This window comes from Bubalus bubalis, chromosome 10 (genome assembly GCF_019923935.1).
Source record: "Bubalus bubalis isolate 160015118507 breed Murrah chromosome 10, NDDB_SH_1, whole genome shotgun sequence".
In the NCBI taxonomy this organism is placed as follows: Eukaryota; Metazoa; Chordata; class Mammalia; order Artiodactyla; family Bovidae; genus Bubalus; species Bubalus bubalis.
In genome coordinates this window covers 60,794,387-60,822,359 of record NC_059166.1, presented here as the reverse complement: position 1 = coordinate 60,822,359, position 27,973 = coordinate 60,794,387, and the positions used below count along the sequence as shown (strand labels likewise).

The following is a 27,973-nucleotide window of genomic DNA, read 5'->3' as shown; positions in this document are numbered from 1 at the left end:
TAGCCAAGATATTTCCCTTATAGAATTTTTAAAATTCCTATCAGCATGCTTAGTGCATGGCCTGTCAACATGAGTAGTGCAATTCTTACCAACCTTATGGAAAATTAAAAAACCAAAAGTATATTACAGACTCTGGTGATCATTAGTCCAAACCAACATTATGTGGGGAAAATGGGAAAAAGAAATTTATACTGCTGCATTTTTCTGATTCCTCTAGCATCAACATGCGTCATTCCTAGAATCAGAAATGTTAAAAAAATGTTTTTCTTAGATACACTTTGAGTATTCACTAAGACTATGGTTTTTCCAGTAGTCATGTATGGATGTGAAAGTTGGACTGTGAAGAAAGCTGAGCGCTGAAGAGCTGATGCTTTTGAATTGTAGTGTTGGAGAAGACTCTTGAGAGTCCCTTGGACTGCAAGGAGATCCAACCAGTCCATTCTAAAGGAGATCAGTCCTGGGTGTTCTTTGGAAGGACTGATGCTAAAGCTGAAACTTCAATACTTTGGCCACCTCATGCGAAGAGTTGACTTATTGGAAAAGACTCTGATGCTGGGAGGGTTTGGGGGCAGGAGGAGAAGGGGACGACAGAGGATGAGATGGCTGGATGGCATCACCAACTTGATGGACATGAGTTTGGGTGAACTCCGGGAGTTGGTGATGGACAGGGAGGCCTGGCGTGCTGCAATTCATGGGGTGGCAAAGAGTCGGACACGACTGAGCGACTGAACTGAACTGAACTGAAGACTAGTATTGTTTGCCCTTCATATTGTTCAGTTCAGTATATTGTTAAGGGCATAATTTAAAATAAGTACTGAGGACCAAACAGACAATTAAAAATGTGAAACACACACTCTGCGAGTCAGGAACACAAGGTGCCACTCTTACCATCCTCTAACGACTTTTACTAGTATCACAGGAGAGAGGCTCCAGGCGCTACAATCCTCCACGTCACTGAACACTTCAATACATGCCTCTGAGACGTCGGGCTCGCTGTATATCACCACCTAAGAAAGTGAGAGTGGTATCAAGTGCTGTTGTTGCACTTTGTCAAGTCAAAATGATTCTAGACAAGGAACAGAAAATAATCTTACTTTTCCAGGTCGGGGATTGATTTTATTCTGGATGCTTCCTCTAATTGTCTGTAATCAGATGAACAAAAACACAACAAATAATTAAACTTCATGGAAAGTCCTCTTTTCCCCTCCCATGATCCTTTAAGTAAGGTCATATTTGCCTCACACTTGTCAATTTGGAAACATATCTACACATCTACTTTGATCTATACCAAAGTCATATTAAAACTTGAATCTATTAAAGGTAAGGGCTTTTTTCTTCTTCTAATTGATTTTGCCATTTCAGTTTCTCCTCATTTATATGCTTAGGAGATTTTCACCAACCTGGGAAGTTCAGGGCCCAAGAGTCAGACCTATGTTTTATACCAGTTCACAGGACCAGAATTCAGCTAAGAGATCATAATTCAAACCATCCCAGTATAATTTCAAATAAACAGAGAAATTATAATGGATCAATCACTTATCCAGAATGAGCTGAATCAATTCTGTGTGTTCCTATACATATCTTATCTGAATCTATAAATACTGTTTTTTCATCACATAACAACTAAATAAAGTGTTTATGGTATATCTCACAATGCTCACTGCACACGGTTATTTAATCCCTTTTAGAGGAACAAAATATATTTTTATACAACTACAAAACTAATCATTTTCAAGCCCATCTGACAAGACCAGTAAAACTAGAAATGTTTAAGATAATAAAAATGTAATTACACTTGTAAAAATATGATAGAACATGGACTACTTTCATTGCTGACCAAGATGCCCATTCTAAGGACTGCCTGTGATCTGATGGCTCTTGCATCACACCAGGGTGGACTATGACTGAAAGGCCACAGGAAGGGCCTCAGTAGAGCATTATTACAGATTAAAATGGCATATGTTTGTTTATATGTGCACATTTCAAGAACATAAGCTAAAGAAAAAGCCTGATATTACAATAAAATTTCAGACATTAAAAAGAGAACAAAGCCCAAGACCTAAAGAAAAACAAATTTTTTTTTTTTTAAATCATAAAAAGGCCTTGAGAAAGTATAGAGTACTCTGTTTCTCTTTTTCACTCCACTTGACTGGGTTTTTCAAGAGATTCCATAGTGAAACTGTGTACTCTATTGTCAGACTCACCGGATTGTTGTTAAATAAGAGAAGTGATCTAAGAATGATTAAGGAGAGAGAATAAGGCTGGACCAGTGGCAATTTTGTGCTTGAGACAAATACTTAAAAATTGCATGATTTCTAAGTGCTATAGGCTGATTCAGTTTTATTTGTTTACAGCAGTGGTTCTCAAAGTGCAATCCAGGGGTCCCTGGAGGGTCCCCAGTGCCCTTGCAGAGAGTCCATGAGGTCAAAATGATTTTCATAATTAGAAGAGGTTGTCTTTTTCACTATCTCTCACAGGTATAGAGCAGAATTTTCCAGAGGGTCCATGACATGTGATGATATCATTGTTCTGGTGGATACTGGAATGTGCATTTGTGTGTTCTGTTTTAAATTTTTCTCAGTATTAATTATTTGATTATTTTTTTTACTGGCTGGACCGCATGGCGTAGGGTAAGGGAGTTAGAGAAGGTGAGGTTTGGAAAAAGAACGAGACCAGCACTTTACAGGAACAGATCACCTTTAATGAGGCGAGAACGGGCAGCAGTCAGATTAGTGAGCTGCTGCACTAACCCAAGAAAAGAGTAAGTATATATAGGCATATATGTGGAAATCTACTCTCTTAAGGGGGCCTGTTCTTCTCCAAGGTTGTTCGGAGTAGTTATCTCCTAAACAGCTGGGGCAAGGAATTCTGGAGATCGGCCAGAGGCTGGACTGGCTGGGAGCTGGGCGTAATCAACCTTAATGTCCGTTTTTTTTTGTTTGTTTGTTTGTTTTTCCCCTTTGGGTGAGAGTTCTTTGTTTTTCATAGAATGGTGGGGAGGACCTGGAGGGGAGTTTTAACTCCAGGCAATTTTGAGCCATGTAACTTTCCTTCACATGGCATATGGGATCTTACTTTCTAACCAAGTATCAAACCCATGCCCCAAGCCGTAGAAGCGTGAAATCTTGACCACTGGACCACCAGGGAAGTCCTCAGTGTTAATTTCTAATATAATAGATTCCAATAGGCATAACCCATGTGAACAAAAGCTCTTTGGGGTCCTCAATAAGTCTTATTGTATATCTACATCTAGATGTGTGTGGGTGGGTGGGTGTGTGTGTGTGTATGGCATCCTAGGAGTAAAAAATTTGAAATCTTTTGAAAAAAGACATCTGAGCCTCTGCTGAAAGTTCAACTACCCCTTTGAAAGAGGTTCCAGAATTATATTCCATGATAGGCTTGTAGCAAAAAACAATACAACAAATTTAAATGGGGCAGTGCCCTGTACAAACGAGGAAGGGGGCAGGATATTTTCTGCCTGGTTCTCATCTTCACTTGCTAGGCAGCCTGGTTCACAGGGTGGGCAACAGGAATACAGTTGCCACTTCTGTTTCTGGGCTTAGCAGAGCTGAGTTCTAAACTTTATCATCTTCTTCCCTCTTTCAACTTGAGTACCAAGCATCGTAAATGAAAACCACAAATTTATGTCAAAAATTGAGTAAAGAAAACAACTTATAGCAGTCAGAAAAAAGATGGAGAAATCAAAATCATATTTTGCCATCCTCTCTACTATATTACAGGAAAGCACCAAGGTAAACCGAATTCTTTATTCCCCAACAGCTTTGCAAGAAAAAATATTTCCCTAACGAAAACTAATTCCAAATAAAGAGAAAACATTTTCTCAGCCATGTGGGATAAACATGGACTCCTATGTAGGGGAAGAAAGAGCGAATCTCAAAGTGCAAAAGAAAGGATTAGGAATAAGATTCTTTGGTGGGGGCGGGGGGTGGGGGTTCAAGATAAAGGAAGCCTTCACAAATCTTCACTAAATTCCAAGTATAGTGTTGAGCATCTTTACACAGAACTATGGAAGAAAAAACACCCTGTCTCTGAATTCTCAAGGTACCTTATCTATACCTTTCACAATACAACATATAAATTCACAAGTGCCCTAAAATATTTGTAGCTTATTTTTCCCTGCTAGAGTATGAATGCCTTGAGAACAGTATCCAAGTATCTTTTCTCTTGAACTTTAATCTCCATTGTACATAGTAGGTTTTCAAATGTGATGAATGAGTTAAGAAATTATTGTATAGGAGCATAACCGTTTTTAAACAAATAACATGAATTGCTCATCACCCTCTTTTTCTCTGACTGTTTAACTACCTCAAATAAATGATACTATGTTGCTACTTACTGTTGTATCTGATAATGCCATTCCAGAAAAAGAAATGCTTGGGTCAAACCGGCTGGCTTTGAAGAGACCAGTGAAGTCTGTGTCACTGCTTCCATAGCTCGGCAAGTTTGATTTAAGAACACTTTCAGTATGATTAGACGTATCACCGTTGGTCTTCAGTTTTGAAAATTCAGAAAATTTAGTTTCTGCAATGGGAAGGTTGCTTTGCAGATCCACATCCTTCTTGGTTTCCTCTTTTTGCAGGCACTTTTCCATGGGGCTCAGACTTTTCAATCCCGAATGAGACGTATCTGATGAGTTGAAATTGAAGACCTTTAAGTTACTGGCTGGCAGACTTGGTTGTTCTTTCTCTGTACTACAGGGTGGGGCACTCTCAGCCACGGGCTGCAACACGGAAGGTCGAGAAAGAGAACTGCTATGAGCAGTACCGAAAGATGTGGTCATGGTATTGACTGATGTTACAGAGGGAGAAAAGATTTTGTCTTGTGGTAGAGAAGATAACAAGCTTGAGAAAAGTGCACTTTTTTCTAGCCTCGATCTCTTGACTCCACCATTCTGGACATCCTTGTTCTCTTTGTCATTGACTTCTGGAGCTGCCAGGGGCTCGTCTTTCCCATTAGTATGAGTCTGCAAGGACTTGAAGAGGACACTCTGTTCAGTGGATGAACGTTTGGGCCTCAGTTTGGATTTGGTGTCAAGATTCTGCATCAAATGTAAAGCTGGTGACATTTCCAACTGGCCTTCCTTTTTCTTCCCCAAACCAAAGGTAAACACGTTGGGATCAAACACCTTTTCTAAATTGTCCTCGTGAATAGGCGGCATGGCAAAGTGAGGGGCGGGGGAGTTTGGTAGCCTGGTCTTCTTTTTCTTCTGGGGCATACACACAGTGCTGTCCATCTTTTTTATAATCTCAGTGAATTTTTCCATGTCAGAAGAAGAATCGAATACACTATCATCACTACCAGCAGAGATGTTCAAAAGACTGGCAGGACTGCCCTGGCCATTCACAGCACTCTGACTGGGTCTTTGGGGGGTTTCTAAATGACTTCTGTTGTCAGGGAGGCTGGTGGCGGTGGATTCAGCCTTCAGGGGTTTTTTGCTGTCCTCACTCTGAGCCTGGACAGGCAGAGTTGCTTCTGATTCGGGCGGCATGACTTGTGCGCCAGATTTTACTACATGTTCCTCTTCGCAGTGAATGTGTTTGGGTGACGTGCCCTTATTGCCCTGTACTTCCTCTTTCTGGGGAGCACCACTTGCAACGGAAACCACTTGGAGTTCATTATTGTGACAGCTTGGCAACTGTGCTTCTCTAACTTCAGAGCTATCTGTGATGATCTGGGAGCAGACCCCCTCCATGCTCTCCACAGGGAGCATGAAGGACCTGACCTGGACTAGGACCTTGGATGGACACTCATCTCCCACAGCTTGCGGGCTGTGCTCTGGGGACAAAGGAGGGCTTGTCTCCCCTCCTCCTTCTCTTCCTCCTGCAAGTTTGGAGGGGGGCATTGTCTCATTATTCTGATGAGATATAGGCAGAGTACATCCATTATGGCTTTCTGACTCTCTGAGATCAGTGCACAGAGAACTGCTTACAGGAGCTTGAGCACATGTGTCTTTGGTATCATCTGCAGGAATGGGGGCAGCCAGCGACAGAGAAGGCCCATTAGATGACTCAGCTGGGGGCAGTGAGTCACAAAATCCAGGCTGCGGGTTTGGTATGGCTGTTGGAGGCGGATCTTTGGTATCAAGAATGGCAGGGGTGTTTTCTGCCATATTAGTCATATTTTCAAGTTCAAGTCTTTTGCTGTTAGCAGCCTTGGAGTCATTCTCTCCTAAGAGCTCCTGGTCCTTAACGGGAGTCAGAGCAGCAACCACTGGTTCGGAAGGGCAGCCAGCATGTGTTTGCACATCTACCTTATCACCTTGGGGAAGCTGAGAAACGGGAGTCTCCTCTTCAGGAAGCGTCACTTTGGCTTCTGCAGATGTTGGCTTCCCCAGCACACCGTTCTGGTGACTATTTGGCATCACCTTCTTTTCAGGCAGCTCCATTTCCTTGGCTTTTTTGGCTAAATTCAGCTTTGCCCTCTCAACAAATGTTTTATTAGAGGCAGGAGTGTTCTTCAAACCTCGAATGTCAGTGTGTCTTGGGCTGCTGTTTGCCCGCTTGTTTTCAAATAAGGAGATTTTGGTGGCAGTGTTTCCTTTGTGAACCGGCTGGCTAAATGGATTATGCTCATTTCCCAAACTGTCAAGATTCTTAGGGTTTTTAAGATTTAGTTCCACGTGTTTGGGCCTGGCAGGGCTGCAAGAATAAAACAGTATCAAGATAAATTTATTGACCTAGGTTTTAAAGCAAACACAGCAATTTACTACAAAACTGAAAAGCCAACATCTGATAGGTAACATTTTTTTATGAAATTATTTTTAAACCATCCTATATATACTGTCAGTTATCTTTAATGGATGTTTTGCTTTCTTATGAGAGATGAGAAAATTATGCAGCTAAGAAACTCTAGAGGTGAGAGGTTAACAAGTTTATCATAAGTACAGTGCTTGGCACTAGAGTTGGCCCAAAGAACATTAGAACAAATTTGAATACTTCATGCACTCCCATACTTTAAATATGTAAATGATTTTCCCCAGAACCAACTGTACTACTTATCATAACTTTTTAATTTACATTATCTCAAAGAGCTGGATTATAAAAAATATTTATTTACCTCTTTGAACAGTTTATTCCCTTCATCCTTCCTCCATAAAATTTTTCTGATTACATAAAGTGTGTTCACTATAGACCATTTGGAAAATATAAAGACAAAAAATCACTCATAATCCTAACCACTCAAACAATATCCCTGTCAACATTCTAGTACACTTCCTGTCTTTTTTGTATGCATAGGGAAATATTTTCAACAAAATTGAGATTAGTCTGTTTATAGAGTTTGGCACCTCACCTTGAATTTAACATTTTTCAAGTTACTAAAAATTTATTTGAAAAGTCTTTATAACGTCTGCACATAAAAGTCCAGCATATAGATGTACCATAACTTACTCATCATTACTCAACTGTTGGTTCTGCCACCATTTGTTCTCCTCTCTTTCTCACATTTCTTGGGTATAATTGTGTTGTGCAGTGCTAAGTCTCCTCAGTCATGTCTGACTCTTTGTGACCTCTTGGACCATGGCCCACTAAGCTCCCCTGCCCACAGGATTCTTCAGGTAAGAATGCTGGAGTGGGTCTTCCTGACCCAGGGATCAACCCGTGTCCCTTACATCTCCTGCATTGGCAGGTTGGTTCTTATCACTAGGGCCACCTGGGAAGCCCATGAAATTAAAAGTCTTTGAATGTATCCAGTTTTCTTTCTGAGGAAAAAAAAATGTGCTCTGGCTCTTACGCTAATTATCTGGGTGAACTCGGTCAAGTTACTTTAGCTCTCTGGACTCTACCTTCTCTATCTATAAAAACTAACAAACGAAAAACTAGATAGTTTAGAACAGAGTTGGTTCACACACACACATGTTATGGTTGAAGACATCCTTGTAGTTCTCTTCAAGGGTCGCCGTTGGGGACAGTAGAGACTGGGGGATGGAACTGCTGGCCAGCAACCCTCCTTTCAACTAGAATCACTCTGACTTATCTATTACATATGTCACTTTTACATAAGCTTTCCAAGAAGAACAGACTCTAAAACAAAAATAAAAATATGTCTAAATCATTGGTCTAGTGGTTTATAAAAGGTAAGAGATAACAGCCACTAACATTCACTAATGGCCAAGCACTTTCTATGGCCTGCCTCATAATTTGCCTGAAGTCACACAGCTATTAAGTGACAGAAGCCAGGTGTTCTTGTTTCAGATGCCATGTTCCTAACAACCCTTCTATCCTGTTTTCCCAGGAAAACAGTAACCTCCTCTGGTTCTCTCCAGTTTTATGAGCCAAGGAGCCAATAAATTATCATGAGATCTATAAGATAATCATACTTTAGAGGCCATCTTGATAAAGAGAATACAAAGTAGAGAAGTAGTAAGATCTCACACTGTCTCCTGCATGGACTCACTGGCCTTCAAGAAGGTGGCCCTGATGAGCCCTTTGAAGGAACAGGCAGGATGACTTTGGATGATGACACCTTATCCTTCTAGATAAAATGAGAAGACTGAGAAGACTTGAGAAGTCCTTCCTAAATACAGCATTTAGAATTAGATTTTTAAAAAATTTTTAATTAAATACTAAATTTGCTATATTCTCATGAATTTCTCCCAGGCATTGCTTTCTCCTGTATCTTGAGATATCTAGGTTCCCCCATGGTGGACCCATATCTGAAATTTAAAAGCAAAATTAACTTATAAGCACTTCCTTAAAGATTAAATTCTAAAGCCAGTGAGATAAGTAAGAGAACTTACAAATGTTATCAGTTAATAAGGGATGTTCACATATCAGGGAATATACATTTTAAAAATTCTCACTGATCACCTAAAGGAACTTAGTCAAACATTAAAGCAGACCTTATGATGTAAATGGAAAACACTCTAGCTTAGCCAATAAGCTACATTAAGGACAGGACACACGTATCTGCACATTAAAGATTTACACGAAGATCAAAATACATTTTACAACCAAACTTTCTGTGCTATTAACTTCTGCTACTGAGAGTCACTACAATTAACCTGGTTCAAACTGATTAAAAGGAAGGCTCCTATAATTCATGTTGTAATGCCTTCATTAAGATGTGAGAAGGGAAAATACCCTGAAGTCTAAGAACCTGTGACTATAATATGAAAGAAAATTCTCCTTATTCTAAACATACCATTTTAAGAATCTCAACATTCAATACTTGGTAGAGAACTGAAAACATAATTTCTCTAACAGCATCAATAAACATGCTTCTTCATAATGATTATTTTTCAGGGAATATAAAATAGTTTTAACTCTAAAATTTCAGATTCAAGTTGTTTTTATAATCTGAGTAACACTTCTACTTGAAATACAATCAGAGGAAAAACTAAAGGGTCTGAAAAAAAAAAAATCCATCAGTCAAATGGAAATGGGTCAAAGGACTGGAAAGAATTATTAAGTCTCCATTCCAATCATTGGCCAGTTCACCAAGTGCAAGGCCATGCACAAAACAGAATTAAACTGAGCCTCTGGGAAAGGAAAATTTTAGGTAGAAAATAATTATTCCTTAGAAAAGGACATTTGGTTTAGTTCTATTACAGGAAACAGCACATGAAGATTTTCATGTAAGAGGCTTTGTTTGTTTACCCTATCCCTTAACAGTGTAACATTTCTGGTTTTTCCACTGGTGTATTCTGATTGGAAGACAAGAAGCGTCCTTAATCAGTACACAACATGTCTCTAAGGCTCACACTTAGGAGGTCTGAACGTTCAGTCACACTGGCCTTCTGCAAATAATGGGCATCATTCACTCAGGTTATTTTTCCAAGGCTGCTCTTACAGAATAAATTGCTGACTCCATCAAAGTGCTCCAGGTTGGCAGCTGGGTGAGGTAGCTCAAGTTATTCATTAAGCAGGTTTTCCTCGCGAGTGTTTACCAAGCAGACCTCCTACTCTTAAGCTTACTTATCCAAGAATTCAAGCAGAATGAATCTGTTCAGTTTATGAATCATAATGTTGGGAAAGTCTCAGCTTTAAAAAATGTGTGAATATAGGAAAACACCTTGAGCAGTTTAGATACTTATTTTCACATTTGCTGACTGAGAGATAGGGGAGAGTTGCTAGGGAAAGGGGGAGAGTCTTGAGTTTTATAGGGTGCCCTCCCTGTCCTGTCTGCCTATACAGACTTCACTCACCATCAAGGCACAATCCCACTTCCTCCAAAAAAAAAAAATATCAACAGTGATTTCCTCCTCCTTTCCACACCCCCAGCCTTAGGGATGGTAACATTCATGTGGCAGTTTAATCAGATTATCACCTCATGTAGTTATTTGATTTGTCGGCATCTTGGGTGCTGGACTGTGCCATAAACTGTTCAAAGGCAATATACAGTGAATCACAGTTGTGACTTTCCCCGCATAGTTCCCAGCACAGAAGGTACTCAATAAATATTTGAAAAATCAATAAACTTAACAGCACAGTGGTCATAGTCAGCTGTTGACCTTGATCCTTCTAATGTGTCCTTTCATTTGTCAAACAGCTTCCCAGTAAAAACACTGATTTTTCTTCAATAACTGAAAAATACGTTTTAGTCTGGGAGCAAAAATATCACCAAACACCCCCCAAAAAAAAAAAAATCACCAAACTTCCTAACATCATAAAGGGGAAGAAACAACGGAGATACTTGTATTAGAGATTTTTTTTTAAGCTTTAGGCCAATAATGCACTAAGTTCCATAAAAGGTTCTGTGAATTCTTGTAAATGCACACATATCAAAGTTACTGGGTATACTGTACACGCTCGAGTTTGCTCCCTGTTTTCAAATTCACTGCATTTGTGTTTTAAGAATGTTCCACCCAGGAATGCTGGTGTATATTTTGAATAAAGAATAGAATGAGCTCCGGTCAAGCCACGAGGTCGTCTATTAGTTATGTAAATACTGAACCTCAAGAGATATCTTACTTTTACATTCACTGAACTTAAAAGCCTTATATTAATAGGAATTATTAATAACAACCGACTAGGGTCCTGAACGGGCCATCTTCTTAAACCTTAACTGTGTCAACTACTCCTTCACCATCTCAATTTCACCACCCAGGAGAAAATTCAATGCACAGGCAGTTCCTCCAGGAATGCAAAGACTCGGAGCCCCTCAAGAGCCGCTGGGCTGGCCCAACCCAACTCTTAAGCTTACTTATCCAAGAATTCAAATAGAATGAGTCTAGGCAGTTTATGAATGATAATGTTGCAAGTGACCCCGCAGTTACTTACAGGGTCACTTTCGTGGTCACCGTTGACCTGCCCACACCGAAGTGGTTCCTGGGCTTCAAGCCCTCGGAGGCGTCAGAACCTCCAGCCGATCTGCCCAAGTCTCTGCTTCGACCTCCGTCTCCCCGGCCGTCCAAGAGGTGGGGGAGCGGCCCCCTCTTGTGCTCGGGCTTGATCTCAGGCAGTAGCGAGCTGCTCTTAACCGTGAGCTCCCGGGGGATGACTCGGGCCGCCTCCTCCCCGCTTTCCTTGGCGGCAGGGCTGGGGCCGGGGTCTGGCGCCCTCTTGAGAGGGGAGTCCTTGGCCGTAGGCCGCGGGCCGCCTGCGGGCGAGGTGGGCACAGCCTCGGGGACGCGGCTCCGGCCCCTCCTCTTGGTGGGGGACGAGGCGGGCGGCGGCTGTTTGCTCCGCTCCGGCTCCCCTCGGAGCTGCCCTTTGGGGCTGGGGCTGGGCTTGGACTCTAGGCCGGCAGCGGAGGCAACGCCCCCATTGGGGGCCGCCTGCAGAGGAGATTTCACTTTCTTTTCTGCACAGCCATTCTCGGCGGCCGCGTCTGGCGCAACCTCGTCCTCGAACACCGTGTCGTCCCGGGGCACACAGTCGGGCAGCGGCGGGTCAGCGCCGGGGGAGTCGGTAGATCTCTGCGACCGCCTCCGTCTCCCAGACCTGCGGCCGCTCGACCTCTTTTCCATGTCGTCGCAATCGCCGCAATCTCCCGCCCCGGGGCTGATCACGACCGGCTCGTCCACCTGTGCCACCTCGGTCTTACTCAAGTAGATGTCCAGAGTCAGCACTTTCGCTGGGTGGGCGCGCTCGCGGGGCCGGCAGTCTTGCCCCGGGGGCTCGGCTTTGACTGGTGCTGAGCCCGCCCGGTTCTCCGCACCCTCTGCGGGCTGGTCGCCGGGCGGAGCTGAAGAGTCCTCCGGGGCTTGGCTCAGCGCACCCTGGGGCTCCGGAGAGCTTCCGTGGGCACACAAGCGAGGGGCCCCGTGGACGGGATGCTCCCCAGTAGGCGAGCCCGGCACGCCCCTCGATCCCTGGGTGGGCTCCTGCTCGCGGCCAGGGCCGGGCGAAGCGTCCTCCCCGGGACTGCGGATGAGTGCCTCTGCGTTCTCCCGCTTGGAAGAGTTCTCTAATGAGGAATGCAGCTGCTTGGCAGTGGCGGTGGCATCTGGGAAGGTCTCTCCCTCTGCCTCCAGAGGTTCTAATTGGGGTGAATCACTTTCACGGCCCTGCTGCACAGCCGCAGCTGCATGGCTGCCCCGGCCAGGTGATCGCTTGGCGTCCGGGGGGGCTGCCTGCACGCAGCCCTCGGGGTGTTCACCCTCCGGCTCCTGGCACTTCTCCTGTGGGGAGCCCTCCTCGCATGCGTCTGTCGGCCTTGGTTGGCCGCCCAGAGGTTGACTCTTCTCAGTTTCTCTTTCCGGGAGTCTGGAAGAGGTTACTTCTTTGGGAGAGCCTGGTTTGGTATTTGAGCTGGTGGGACTCTCTAACCCATTTCTGCTGTTCCTTCTCCTTCCGGCCGTGAACAGAGTGCCAAGTTTTCCCAAAACTGGCTTCCTTTTGTTCTCTTCTGGTGGTTGTGCTCTGGACTGAAAAATAAAAGGGGATGGGAGAGACAGATGTGAGAATCCTGCTTTTCCTTTTAGTATTAATAGTAAGTACATTATGGAACTACAAGCCAAAATGATAATAGGCTAGAGTTTCTAATTGAAAGTGAGAGTTACATTTTCGCATTCATTCCAACAAAATAATTTTTTTTCACTTTTTGAATTTTTCTCAAACACTATTTATCCTTGTGCTACCGAAGAGTAACATTTCCTTTATCTATAGAAAGAAAATCATGAGAGAAAATTCGGAACGTCCAAATAATCACCCATGCAAAATAAATAACTCCCAGTTCTATGTTTTGCTTTAAACTTGTTAGTCGTTCAGTAGTGTCCGACTCTTTGCAATCCCTTGTACTGTAGTGCGCCAGGCTCCTCTGACCATGGGATTCTCCAGGAAAGAATACTGGAGTGGGTAGCCATTCCCTTCTCCAGGGGATCTTCCTGACCTAGAGGTTGAATCTGGGTCTCCTGCATTGCAGGCAGATTCTTTACTGTCTGAGCCACCAGGGAATCCCATAAAGATGTAATTTCAAACAGCCATGTCTGCCTACAGGGCAGCAGTAAACATGCTAAAGTATGTTAAAAGTGGGATTTTTTTCCCCCTGAAATACCGCCACTTCTTTCTGGAGGCAGGAAGAAGAACGAGGAAAAACAGTCTTCTCTTCCAGAACAGAAAGAAGCCACTTTGGGTTCAACTGAAAAACCTTAAGAAATCGAGTTCAAGTACGTGGGTGTGCCCCCAGCCAAGTCGGAGGTTCTCAGAGGGCCAGGCTGCGCCGGTCCAATGGGAGAAGCACGTGGACATTCAAACACCTACTGGTCCCCAGGGAACACAGCTGGCCACTGCCCAGCTCACCCAAGAGGCTCTTTCCCGTGGGGGTGTTCCTGGGTGTCAATATGGGGGCAGGTGCTGGAGGGAGGGCAAAGGTGCAGGGTGACCACTTTTGTAGGTCCCCCGCCACGGGTCACGGAGGACAGAAGAGCGCAGGACTCTCCCACACCGACCTCAGCCAGGGATCGGTTCCTCAGCAACCCAATGGGCTCAGGGTCCGACCTATCCAAGGGAAGGGCACCACCGCCCCCCACCCCCACCCCCGGCCACCTGCAAGAGCCGCCCAGTGCCCGTGCCCACAAAGGGGAAAACCCGTTCCTGTTCCATAGCCTGGGGCAAAACGGCCGGCACCTGGTACTGGCGCGGGAAGCCAGGAGAGCGCTCAGAACAAATCAATAAAAGCAAATCCGCCAATGGGCGCACAGCGCGCACAGAGCTGAGAGCCGAGGGGCGGGGCGCGCAGGAAGAAGAGGAGGCCCGCCTGCCGGACGGAGGGACGGAGCTCAAGCGGGAATCCAGTCTGGCTCCCAGCGGAGGGAAGTCTATTCCTGGTGACAAGCCCATTGAAACACAACCCCACATACATCTGGCTACAATAGATTTAATATTAAGATTACCTCTTCCACCTGAAACCCAGGAGCTAGCTTGAGCCCCACCTTTTCTGAAAGGTGAACACGCAGGGCAGTTTTTACAATATTGACTGTTTACAAGAGAAGTTCCTGAATCACTCTTTAAAGACTGCTCCATTTCATTTGAAGTATATGCAGCCAGTGGACTTTGGAGATGGTGGTAAACAGGAAAGACTAAGATAAAGCATGGAATTAACAGGGTCCACAAGCACTCACTGAGACAGCCCTGTTACTATATGCTGTGCTGTGCTTAGTCACTCATTCGTGTCCGACTCTTTGCGACCCCATAGACTATGGCCTGCCAGGCTCCTCTAGAATACTGGAGTGGGTTGCCATTCCCTTCTCCAGGGGATCTTCCCCACCCAGGGATCAAACCCAGGTCTCCTGCATTGCAGACAGATTTTTTACTGAGACACCAGGGAAGCCCCCTGTTACTGTAACATGTAATTCTGTAACAGCAATGTGAGGTGCTTGTCACCCTACAGCCGAAAGGAGGAAAGGAAAGATCCCAGCTGAGAGACTTCAGGTATGTTATGTGTGGGGACAATATCAGGATTCAAGCCCAGGTCCTCATCTTCCAACCCCAGCTCCCTCAACCCCACCCTACAGGACATGATGGTGCAATGGGCACCCCGAGCCAGAGTTAGCCCAGGGGAGTAGACTGCAGACCACACTTCCCACAGGAGCTCATAAGGAAGTGCTCCTGAATCAGATTTACTGACAAACTCCAGAGGTGATTCTTCAGGCGGGAGAAGCAGCTGGTGGGAACTTTGGAACTAAACAGCTACAGTGTGAGGAGATGGACAATGGAATGTTGTGGCCACAGAGAGATTTTGTGACTGAGTTGATATGCTTTTAAAATCTAGCCAAATTGATTAATAATTCAATTATTCAGTGGTTATATAAACAACATAGAAGAATTCACAGTGTAATTTAAGGGAAAAAAAGTTAAAATACTTGTTTCTTAAGGAATATGTTTGGACTCTTTCACTATGTGTCAAAGGCATTACATGATTTTTAAACATAATAAATCCTTCCTTATGTGCTAGACTTGCTAAGTGATTTATATAGATTCTTATCAGAGACTGTCCTTAAGATAGGTAGTGTTTTTATGCTCATTTGCCAATGTTTCTTATCCCTGCTTAAGGTCCCACAGTCAGTAGTCTTTTTAACTTTAGGAATGGAGCTCTTTGTCTCTGGTGCCTGGACAGGCCTTTAAACATATCCTAAGGCAATGGCAACCCACTCCAGTATTCTTGCCTGGAAAATCCCATGAACGGAGAAGCCTGGTGGGCTGCAGTCCATGGGGTCGCTGAGGGTTGGACACGACTGAGCGACTTCACTTTCCCTTTCCATTTTCATGCATTAGAGAAGGAAATGGCAACCCACTCCAGTGTTCTTGCCTGGAGAACCCCAGGGACGGGGGAGCCTGGTGGACTGCCGTCTCTGGGGTAGCACAGAGTCAGACACAACTGAAGTGACTTAGCAGCATGGACTTCCCTGATAGTTCAGTTGGTAAAGACTCCGCCCACAATGCAAGAGACCCCAGTTCGATTTCTGAGTTGGGAAGATCTGCTGGAGAAGGGATAGACTACCCACCCCAGTATTCTGGCCTGGAGAATTCCATGTTCTGTATAGAACATGGGGTCGCAAAAAGTCAGAGTCGACTGAGAGACTTTCACTTTTCATGGACTTCCCTGGTGGCTCAGACAGTAAAGAATCCGTCTGCAATGCAGGAGACCAGGGTTCGATCCCTGGGTTGGGAAGATCCCTTGGAGGAGGGCATGGCAACCCACTCTAGTATTCTTGCCTGGAGAATCCTCATGGACAGAGGAGCCTGGTGGGCTACAGTCCATGGGGTCGAAAAGAGTCAGACAGGATTGAGCAACTAAGCATAGCACAAAGAAGTAGCCAGAAATAGGTTTGAGTCTCATTGGCTTAATTCTAGCCCGTGTCCAAAGTAAACTAGTGTACAAATTATTCTGTCCTGCCAATGATGTTGCAATCAATCCATTTTTCCCATACAGCTGAAAGGTGTCTGATCAGCAGTCTTCTCTGTTCATTTTTTTTTTTTTTCCATTTTTGGCTATAGCTGCTTTTTACAAAATCAATTGTTCTTTGTAACTTGGTCTCATCAACTACTCGACTCCTCCTTCCCCCAGAGGAGCAGCCAGTCTGTCAACTGTCAAACTGCTCTGTTTATTGAACTTACTTGAATTCCAAACTTTTGGCATGAATGTTCACAACAGCTTCATTCATAATAATAAACTGAAAAATAACTTAAATGTCTATCAGCTAGTGAAAGGATAAACTAATTGTGGCACACCTGGACACAGAATGCTACTCAGCAATACAAGGGACCGAACTTTAAAAACATGTAATGACATGGATGAATCTCATTAGCATTGTGCTAACTGGAAGAGGCCAGACTCAAAAGGTATAGAATGGTTCCACTTACATAACATTCTAGGCAATGTCTAGGCAAATCCAATCTATAATCATAGAAAGCACCAATAAATCAAAGGTTGTCTGAGGGTGGGGTGGGCAAGGAGGTGTGACTGGAAATATGCACACAGGACCTCCCAGGGATAAGGACAGTGTTCTATATCTTGATTGTGGTGATGGCAACACATGTGCACATATCTTTCAAAACTCAAACTGTACACTTTAATGGTACAATTTTCATATGTAAATTATCTTAATGAAGTTGACTTAAAAATGAAGCTTTTTCCCTGGGAAGTAAAGAGCAGAAACACGGTCCATCTGGCTCGGGTGCACATTTCATACATAGTTCTTAATCAAAGGGTGCCTCAAGTAGTTTCAAAAGCTACTTCTTTATTTGCAGGGGAATGCTGTCTTTCCCCCGAGGGGCCCTGCATCTCCAGCATCAGATCTCTATGCAGGATCTTCTGAGAAGAGTGCAGAGGGAATCATTCCTCCTAAGTTCACAGTTATATCTTTGAGGAACAAACACCTCTTCTTAAAACAGGACACATGTTTCTTTTCAGCCAGGGGTGATTTCACCCCAGTGTTCGTGGAGGAAGAATGAGTATGGTAGATAGAAGACAAAATGAGATGTCCTGGGAATTATCTAGAGAGTAGTGCCTCCTTAAGTAGGAGCCTGTGCACCCAGAGTCCTAAACCTGTAGAATGGGAGGCCAGGGACCCAGCATCTTCCGCCTCAACCTTGATGATCACCTGTTATGAAGGGAAATGCTTTGCAGAGAGGCCATGGGAGTCCAACAGACTCCTTTCTGCTTCCACAGGGCTCTCTTCCTCACTTAGTCAGGGTCCTGAGCATTCTCAGACTGCAGCAGAGCCTTGAAATCCTGCAGTCTCCTTTGGAGAGCTTTATACTCTGTCCTTTCTGCCCACCTGACTGTGCAGAACGTGCACTTGGACTCCCCCTGCCACCCTTGCCCTACTGGGATGAGCTCAGTCCACAAAAGGACAGTGTTAGAAATGGTCCATGGATTGTGTGCTGCGATCTGTTTTAGTGTTCTTGTTGGCAAACATTCAGTTCGGTTCAGTTGCTCAGTTGTGTCCGACTCTTTGCAACCCCATGAATCGCAGCACACCAGGCCTCCCTGTCCATCACCAACTCCCGAAATTTACTCAAACACATGTCCATCGAGTCGGTGATGCCATCCAGCCATGGCAAGCATTACATGTGGCTCATCAGGAGGGGTGCGTATCTGTAAGGAGACTGCAGTGTTGTCTCTGATTTTCAACCTTCTTGGTATGGCAGCACCTATCATCAGCAGCTGCCACTAAATAAAAGCTACATTGTATTGTTATACATAATTTCAGAGATCTCTATCTCCTCACTGGGGAGGTGGGGGACCAAAAGTCAAGAAATACAGGATACATTGTTAATATGCCAAAATGTCTGGACATACAGGCAAAATAGTTCATTGCTTTCTTATTTTTTTCAGATTACCTTGAAGGCATTGCTTTAAATTTAGAAGTGCTTCACCTGAAATCAAACTTATATCATTAGTGTATTTTTAAATATTATACAGAATGCTGTGGGCAATTAACAATTTGAGTCTGAAACTCAGAAGCATTCAGTTTATGGAAAGTTACAATCCCTAGAAATATTACCTAATTTTTAAATTTTGTAGGGGATAAAAGCTGACACAGACAGAGACAGTAATTTTCTTTGATCCTAGTTCCTGGTGCAGAGCATGCAGTATCTCATCTGCCAGTCCCCAATCCCATGGATAGAGGAGCCTGCCGGACTACAGTCCATAGGGTCACAGGACTGAGCATGCATGCATGCACCTGAAATCATGTTTGGAGGTTGAAGAAAAATATGTTGAGCATATTATTTGCAAATGTAGCTAATACATTATACTGTTTGAAAATAAGTCATATTTCCCACCTTCTCCTTGCCTGGTGGAATAAGCTCCTTTTGAGCAAGAAAAAGATCTATTTGTATTCCCAACACCTAGCACAGGGACTTACAATAGAGGTGGACATAAACTATTTCATGCTACTACAGAATTAGTAACCACCCCCTCCCTTCCAAAAGGGAGTCACCAACACCCTTTTGACAACTATAAACATGGTTGGGTCTAAACAAAACAAGAACAAAATGGAAACCTTTTTCTGCACAAGACTCAGTGGGGTCAAGAATGTGCAGCTCTGTTCTATCCATGTGAGGATTCTGCCCAGTGATGCAGAATGACTGCTGGCACACAAACTTGAATTTCTTCAGGTTTACTGCTGGCTCCCAGCCTGCATATAACCTGAGAAAGCAGATCAAGATCTTTTTACATGTATTCACATGTGCCTCCTGCTAAAATGTGGTCAGTGATGTACACAAGTAACTTTTCTGGGGAGAAAACACTGTGATTCCCTATAAGCTCACTTTGTTGATTCTGAAAGATATTTTAGCTCTTTAACTCCAGTTCAGCCATGATGAGGAGTGAATCCAATATCATTATTATGAAAGATAAAATTGGCCTTGTCACTTTGATAATATTTTAGGTTCACAGCACATGTGTGTATGTGTTTGCATTGGCAAGGAACTTTTTTTCTGCATAGATTTTGTAAAAACAGCCTTAGTCGTGTGGCTTAAAAAATATGGGAATTTAAACCACTTCACCCACCAACTTTTAAATGTAAAAACAAGGGTTAGAAAATTCTGTTCAATAAAAGCAAGATATACTTTTGAACCTTGTGGCCAACAAAGGACAAAAATGAGGTGTGAGGAAGTGGGAGAAAAAAGAAATAGTCAAAGCTGAATAGAAAATCTGACGTTGAATTAGGTTACAAGACAAATAAACATGAAGCTCCACTCTCTGATCTGAGATGACCTAGATGGGTGGGATGAGTGGGAGGGAGGTCCAAGAGGGAGGAGATACGTGTATACATATAGCTAATTCATTTCATTGCACAATGGAAATCATTGTACAACACTGTAAAGCAATCATTCTCCTGGGGGGAAAAAATGATCTGCTCTCCTCGTCATCACTCTACCTTTTTGATAATGCTTGTGCTAATATATATGGCCCATTCTAAATAATAGAACACACACACAAAATGCAAAGGAAGACGTGTTCACAGGGTGCACCTTGATCTATTAAACACTGACACTTTTCATTGTATCTTTTTTTTTTCATTGTATCTTTTAAAATATTTTTTCCATATGCTATCAAGTTCCTTCTCTTATGCTATGCTATTCTATGCTATGCTAAGTCACTTCAGTCGTGTCCGACTCTGTGTGACCCCATAGACGGCAGCCCACCAGCTCCCCCGTCCCTGGGATTTTCCAGGCAAGAACACTGGAGTGGGTTGCCATTTCCTTCTCCAATGCAGGAAAGTGAAAAGTGAAAGTGAAGTCGCTCAGTTGTGTCCGACTCTTAGCGACCCCATGGACTGCAGCCCACCCGACTCCTCCATCCATGGGATTTTCCAGGCAAGAGTACTGGAGTGGGGTGCCATTGCCTTCTAATTAAGCTACAGCTTAACAGTTCTGGAGACCAAACTATGGACCTCTGTTACTACATTTGCACTATAATAGTGATTTCTTCCGTGGCTGATACGAGTGTAGACTAAGGTTTGCACTAAATGACCCACGGTTTAGACATAAGCAGGGTTCTTTCAAAAAGGCATAGAAAATTACTGCATTCAGTTTTGATCTATGTACAATTTCATGTGACGCAACCAACAATACATTGCCTCAGAACTTCAGAGCCTCTCGCTGCTCCCCAGTCTCTTGGGGTGCAGTGCTTGCCTGCCCCTGTGCTGTTCCCAATGTTTGTCAGCATCCCAGTGCCCACCCCATCCTTGCTGCTCACCACTGTTCTCCTTGATTTTTCTTTAATGTCTCTGTCCTTTCAACTTCATGTGACACATACTTCTCCACTTACAACCTCAATATATTTGTTTTTTCTAATGATGTCACTTCAAAACAAATGACAATCATATCCTGTTGTATATTAATAGAATTATAGGTATACTATCGTGTAAAAGAATAGGAGCAGACTTTCTTTTTTAACTTCCAGGTTTAACAGAGTCCTGAAAAAGAGGCGTTACTGAATATGAAAGTCATAATTTAGGAAAAAGTTGCAAGTTCATTATTCCAAAAGTATTTTCCACCCTTTCAGAGGCTTTAAAGAAGTAAAGAGTTTCTTTTAAAAAGTTACTACCAGTTCCAGCTAAGAATTGTCTTTAGGTCATTTACTATTTGTCAGAAACAAAGTAAAACCTGGTTGTGAAGCCACTGACACATGATTAATGAGAACGGAAGGCAAGACCTTAAAGTGTGTGTGTATTTTACTCATTCATTCCACTAGTAATCATTGAGAATCTGCCTTTTGCCAGATTTTATTCTTAATCTTACAGATGTAAACCATGGTCCAAAACATCTAGATAATATTCCTAAGACATGAGTCAGGCATTTTAAAGTTAGCTCAGTAACTTTTCCCATTTGAACTGATAGTATATTAGCTCAGACAGTAAAGAATCTGCCTGCAGTGCAGGAGACCTGAGTTTGATCCCTGGGTCGGGAAGTTCCCCTGGAGAAGGAAATGCAATCCACTCCAGTATTCTTGCCTGGAAAATTCCATGGACAGAGGACTCTGGCAGACTATGGTCCATTGGGTTAAAAGAGTTGGACACAACTGAGCAGCTAAGAGTTTCACTTTCAGGAAAACAAGATTCCTTTTCCTAGAATATGACTTGTGAAGTGAAAGTCACTCAGTCATGTCCAACTCCTTGCAACCCCATGGACTATACCCCATGGATTATATAGTCCATGGAATTCTCCAGGCCAGAATATTGGAGTGGGTAGTCTTTCCCTTCTCCAGGGGATCTTCCCAACCCAGGAATCGAACTCAGGTCTCCTACTTTGCAGGCAGATTCTTTACCAGCTGAGCCACAAGGGAAGTCCAGAAGATGACTAACATACCACTTTTATGTTCATAATGACCACACAGAGTATGTTACACCTGTGTGACATGCTTCTGCCTGGACCGTGCAATATAATAATGATGGGGCTCGAACTCTCACTTATGATGGAGCACTGGCTGTGGAATCAGGTGCCTTTGTAAACAGTGGGCACTTCTGTTTATGCCCCTTTCTTCACCCTTCTCTGTGAGGAATATAGAAACAGACTCCCTTACCCTTTGACTTCGGTAGGTTCAGCCTTTAAAAGGCACTGACAGGAGATCAAAGGGAGGGACTAGAGTGAAGTCAAGCTGTTTTCTTCCCACCTTTCCCTCTCCTGGTTAGGCTTTGGGCTGGGTGTGGTTCAGCCTGACCAAGGTCTCTGTCAGGAACCACCTCTGCAGATACACTCTGTTTTCAGATCGCAGGAATTGCTTCCTCCTCTCACCCCTCTAGCCCTGCGATGGAAAGGGTCTCGGTGGTGCTGGCCCAGCAGTGCTTCACCATCCTTTGCTTGGTATGGAACCGGGGCAGGGGAGGGCATGAAGCATATGATTTTGAGAGCTTTCTTTAAGAAGATGACATAATATTGGATTACAGATTTAGGGACAGAGACTTGGAAGAGGGCTTGCAAGGGAAAAAATTGTGGTTTCCTTAAAACTCTGCCATGCTATATATGTAGCCCCTCTTGCTTTACTCAATCAACCAGGTTGAATGTGCCCTGCCTTTCCCCATGCGGGGATCCTGACTAATAATTACTACATGTTCAACCATGAGTAACAGATAACTCACAATGCTTCTCTCCATGTAAAGTGAACAGTTTCCTGAATACTTTCCTTTTCTCTATCATGCTGAATTAATTTGCTTTACAGTAGAGATGTATAATCCTCATTTGGTGAATATTTTTCCCAAATGCGTATAATGTATAACTTACAGAAGATATGGGAATTACCTCCTGGATTGTGCACATATCTTGATTGAAAGTGAAAGTCACTCAGTTGTGTCTGACTTTTTGCCACCCCATAGACAGTATAGTCCATGGAATTCTCCAGGCCAGAATACTGGAGTGGGTAGCCTTTCCCTTCTCCAGGGGATCTTCACAACCCAGGGATCAAACCCAGATCTCCCGCATTGCAGGCAGATTCTTTACCAACTGAGCTATGAGGGAAGCCCCATATCTTGATTAGTGTATAATCAAATCACTAGCTAACTAGTTCTAAACTGGAGTAAAGAAGCTTAGCCAACTGAAAAAATGGAAATGTACATTGTCAAATTAGTTCCTTTCTTATTGACTCGGAACCAAGAAAGCATATTCTCACGTTCTTTATGTATTTTAAAAAAAGAATGACTTGTACAATCAGATCAGAGATCAAGAATAAGCACTTCAAAACACTAGAAAACCATCAGTGTACTGCAGAATGCAAGCACTCAACTCCCAAGGGCTAACTTCCAGTTAGGTCATTCATATATAGATGATGTGATGAGGGGGATAGAGATATTGGGGAGACGAGGGTGAGGTAGCCAAGGAGAGACTGATGCAGCATGCCTGCCTCCACCAGGAACACTGGCAGCCAAGCCCACCATGGTGGCTGGGACCAGGAGGAGGGGAGGAACTCAGAGGTTATAGCTCCATAAAGAATGAAGAAGCCTCTCACACTCAGACTCCCACTCTCCCTCTCCCACTGTTGACTCCAGGTTGCCTCTGAGACTTCTAGTGACCTTGAAACTTTATAACCTGAGGTTATTTTAACCACATTTAAAAGTATGGCAGAAAATAGATTTATTTCTAGAAAATAAATTTATCTTTCCAGTTCATATGTACTTCCCAGAAATATCTCAGTTTTCTGCAATTTCTAGTGAGAATTAATTGACTTCCTGGTAATTCATTTCAAATTAAGAAGCAAAATGCATGCTTTCATGAAAAGAACTCAGGAATACTACTAAATGGGGATCAAATAATTTATCTTCTCAAAAATTCTTCTTGTGTCATTGAGGATATTGAGAAATTCACATGAAGTGATATATGTGAACATGTTTTGAAAAGCAACAAGTGCCTAAGAAAGTGATGGCTGCCATCATTAATAGTCTGATGTTTTGCTGATGTTTCATAATCCAAGTTTAAATTATAGTAGCTAAGTAGATAACTAACAGGATTAATTTATGATTCTCAGTGAGATAGAGATGAAAATAGAATACGATAGACAAGCAGGACTGGGTATATCATTGATTATAAGCACTTGTCTTCAATGCATCATGACCAGAATGGAGGAAAACTGAAGTTTATCCCCTCCTATCAACATTATCCTTTCCAGATCATAATGTACAGAAGATACGCAACTAGGCAGAGTGAACACCTCGCGATCACCCTATGTAAATAAGCACTTCACTTCCTATAACCTTATGCTCCTTTATTTTTCTTCATAGCACTTATTATTACCTGAACTGAACGTACTTAGTATTTATTTGTTTACTTCATTATCTGTCTTTCCTCACAGAATGTATAAGTTTCATGAAAATAAGAATGTAGCTTTGTTCACCACTATGTCCCTATTCCTTCCTCAACGTAGGGTACCAATAGGCACTCAAAAAATACTTACAAAGGAACACATCAACCATATTTTCCAGAAATTGCTCAGTCTCCTACAAGCAACATTGCCAGATGACATTGTGCAATGGAATAGCCAGTAGTCTGGGGGGCCCTCAGTTAATTCTCAGACAGAAAAAAGGCCTGTCTCTAGTCTTGGCCCTCTTCTCAAATGACCCCCCAAAATCCAGTTTTTAAAATGCTCATCTTCTGGATTGTTTGAGGATCAAATGATGTCTGTCTCTGGGGAAGAGACAGGGAATAGGAAAGGAAACCTTAAAGTACATACACACACTCACACACATACACATATAAAGTGTATATACTAATATACATAGTGTGCGTATGTGCGTGTTTGTATATATATATATATTTGTATTTAAAACTCAGAATATATAAACAAGTACAACAAGGAAAACATAAATTATCCTTTATCTTTTCTATCCTAAAAGACCACTATTACTGTTCTTTCTGTCTGGCTCTTTTTTCTTCTCTGTCTGGCTGTTTGTCAGGGCATTGTATAATAGCATTTTGTACTTCCTATTTGGTGTATTATTATTTCACTGAATTCATGCCAATAAATGTGTGTGTGCTAAGTCACTTTAGTCATGCCTGACTCTTTGTGACCCTATAGACTGTAGCCTGCCAGGCTCCTCTGTCTATGGGATTCTCCAGGCAAGAATACTGGAATGGGTTGCCATTTCCTTCTCCAGGGGACCTTCCCCACCTAGGGATCGAAGCAGCATCTCTTAACTCTCCTGTATTGGCAGGTGGGTTCTTTACCACTAGTGCCCCAATAAATACATTTCCATAATAATATTTTAATGGTTGCACTAAATTCCATCATGTCAATGTACCACAATGGCTACAGTTTATTTATGTTATTTTCAATGCATTGTAGGCTGCAGAAAAAATATTTGTACCTTATCTCTACACACATCCTTAATTATTCCCACAGGATATGTTCCTAATTAGTAATCAAGGGAATGAAAAGCAAAACCACAATGAGATATCTTTACAAACCCATCAGATTGGAAAATAATTAAAAAGAGTCATAATTCCAATATGAGAGAGGCTGTGGAGCGATAGGAACGCTCACATGCTGCTGCTGTGAGTGTAAATTGGTTCTACTGCTTTGAAAAACACCTTGGCATTTATCTAATAGAACAGAAGGTATGTATATCCTACAAGTATTATCAGTATATTCCCTAGAGCAGCAAGCAGTTCTCAAAATTCTGCTTTCAGGATTCCTTGACACTCTTAAAAATTAAGGCCCCCAAGAGCCATTGTTTATATGGGTTATATCCATCAACAGTTCTCAAGGTTAGAAATGAAAACTGAGCCATTTTTAAAGTTCAACAATACTCACGACACACATTCCACTAGCCATCAGGGCAAGACAGCATTGCATGCCACGTTACCTCTGGATCTCCAGTGTACACTCATGAGAGGATGAAAGTAAAAAGCAAATAGCATCTTAGCACTTTTATGAAAATAGTTTTGACATTAAGCACTCCCCTGGGAGATCCTGGGAACCCTGGAGTGCCCCCAGACCTCATTTTGAGAACCGCTGTCCCTCGAGTGGCTCATGCACATCGTTCCAGGACACGTGGACTAGGACGTTCCCAGCAGGCTGCCTGTACAGATCCCTCAGCAAGAAACGGGCCCAGCTCCCATCCACAGCAAGATGAATAAATTCCCTGTGGTTCATTCACAAAACAGAATACAGCAACAGAAAAGAATGAACACGTCAGTGGCACAAGCCATGGATGAATTTCATAAACAAAATTGACTGAAAGAATCCAGACCCCCATGAGAATATGGGATATCATTCCATTCCTATGAAATTTAAGAACACGTAAATTAATTCACACTGTCTTGGGATATATTCATAGGTGGTAAAATTATAAAGAAAAGCAGAGAGAGAGATGTTGATTTTAACAGGCTCCCCAGGTGCCAGTGGTAGTGGTAACGAACCTGCCTGTCAATGTAGGAGACTGAGAGACAGAGGTTGGATTCCTGGGTGGGGAAGATCCCCTGGAGGAGGGCATGGCAACCCACTCCAGTATTCGTGCCTAAAGAATCCCAAGGACAGAAAAGCCTGGTGGGCTATAGCCCACAGGGTCACAAAGAGTTGGACACAACTGAAGTGACTGGCATGCGGCGATTCATGGGGTTGCAAAGAGTCAGACACAAGTGAGTGACTGAACTGAACTGAAGTGACTTAGCATGCACACACAGTGATTATAACAGTTAAGAGTGTAGTTAAACACTTGTGGTGCAGATTGTGTGTTCATTTTAAAAACTGACATTTTGTTCATCATGGATTTTTTTCATGAACTTTTGCTTTTAGAAATATTGCAATAAGGACTTACATCCCTGGTAGTCCAGTGGTAAAAAAAAAATCTGCCTGCCAATGCAGGGGACACAAGTTCAATACCTGGTTTGGGAAGATACCACATACCGCAGGGCAACTAAGTTGGTGTGCCACAACTACCGAGCCTGTGCTCTAGAGCCTGGGAACCACCACTACTGAGGTCACACTCTAGAGCCCACCGGCTGAAACTGCTGAAGCCCAAGCGCCCTAGAGCCTGTGCTCAGCAACAAGAGATGCCTCCACAGTAAGAAGCCTGTGCACCGCAACCAAAGAGTAGTCCTCACTCATCCCAACTGGAGAAAAGCCTGGGAACAGCAATAAAGACCCAGCACAGCCAAAAATAAATAAATACATACAATTATTCATAAAATATAATAACATTGAATTGAAATATTATTTATCTTGATTACTGAATTTTTTGACATCCCCTTAAACTTTGCTCCTGAGGCAAAAGCCCCACTCCCTTCACCCTACTACTGGCCCGGTGGTGAGGGAAGAGAGAGGATGTGATCAGAAAGAGACCCCCAGAAGACTTAAGAGGTGGCAGCAATAAGCTATTTCTCGACCTACGCCTAGTTATTAGAGATGCTTGCTTTATAATTATTCATTATACCTCACATTTATATTTTATACGCTTCTATTGCACGCTATATTTTACAGTGACTAGGTAAATATGCATTTCTTTGCTTTTCAGTGGCACTGAACATGTTTTATATTCTTATTGGCCTTTTATTTTTCCTCCTCTATGATTTATTTCAACTAACATTTCTTAAGAACTTACCATGTGCCAGGTATCTCTTAACAGTCCTATGAAGTGGCAGCTAGCATCCTCATTTTGAGAAAACTGTAATGTGAACAGTAGTGTGCCCACCACGCACAGCTGGCGGGACCAGAAGATGCACTGTGATGTCTGTGCTATTTCTCCCCTCCCCTTTCCCACTCTGTTCCTTTTGGTTACGTTGGACTGTCACACAGACACACACACACACACACTTACATATGAACAGACATGAGGGAAGTCACCTGAGACACAGAGAAGGAACGTGTGCTCCTAAGGAAGGTGGGGAGGAGGAGCAGTGTAAGGACAGGAAATGACTGGGAGGGGCAGTTCCCAGGGAACCAACAAATGGGAGTTGGAGGGTGTTGCAGGTAATTCACACTTTAACTCGCCATGGCCTATACCATTCTGGGTTTTCATCCAGCTTCAAACACCTTTCCCACTCTCTGGGTCTCTGACTTTCTCACTTCGTTTTTACTGTCCCAAGGAATTTAGCCTTACTTTTCACTGCCTCCAGTAGACTGTTGGATT

The 27,973-nt window shown here is 43.1% G+C and overlaps 1 protein-coding gene across 1 annotated transcript in view; it reads right to left on the bottom strand.

The window, feature by feature from the left end:
• The window catches only part of CRYBG1 (crystallin beta-gamma domain containing 1), a 249,334-nt gene that overhangs the window by 40,823 nt on the left and 180,538 nt on the right, over window positions 1-27,973 (bottom strand). The window contains exons 3-6 of the mRNA XM_006076407.4: window positions 11,241-12,829; window positions 4,358-6,659; window positions 1,095-1,142; window positions 889-1,007 (exon numbers count right to left, since the gene is read on the bottom strand). Of these exons, the coding sequence (XP_006076469.3) occupies window positions 889-1,007; window positions 1,095-1,142; window positions 4,358-6,659; window positions 11,241-12,829 (4,058 nt within the window). The remainder of the gene's footprint in view (window positions 1-888; window positions 1,008-1,094; window positions 1,143-4,357; window positions 6,660-11,240; window positions 12,830-27,973) is intronic.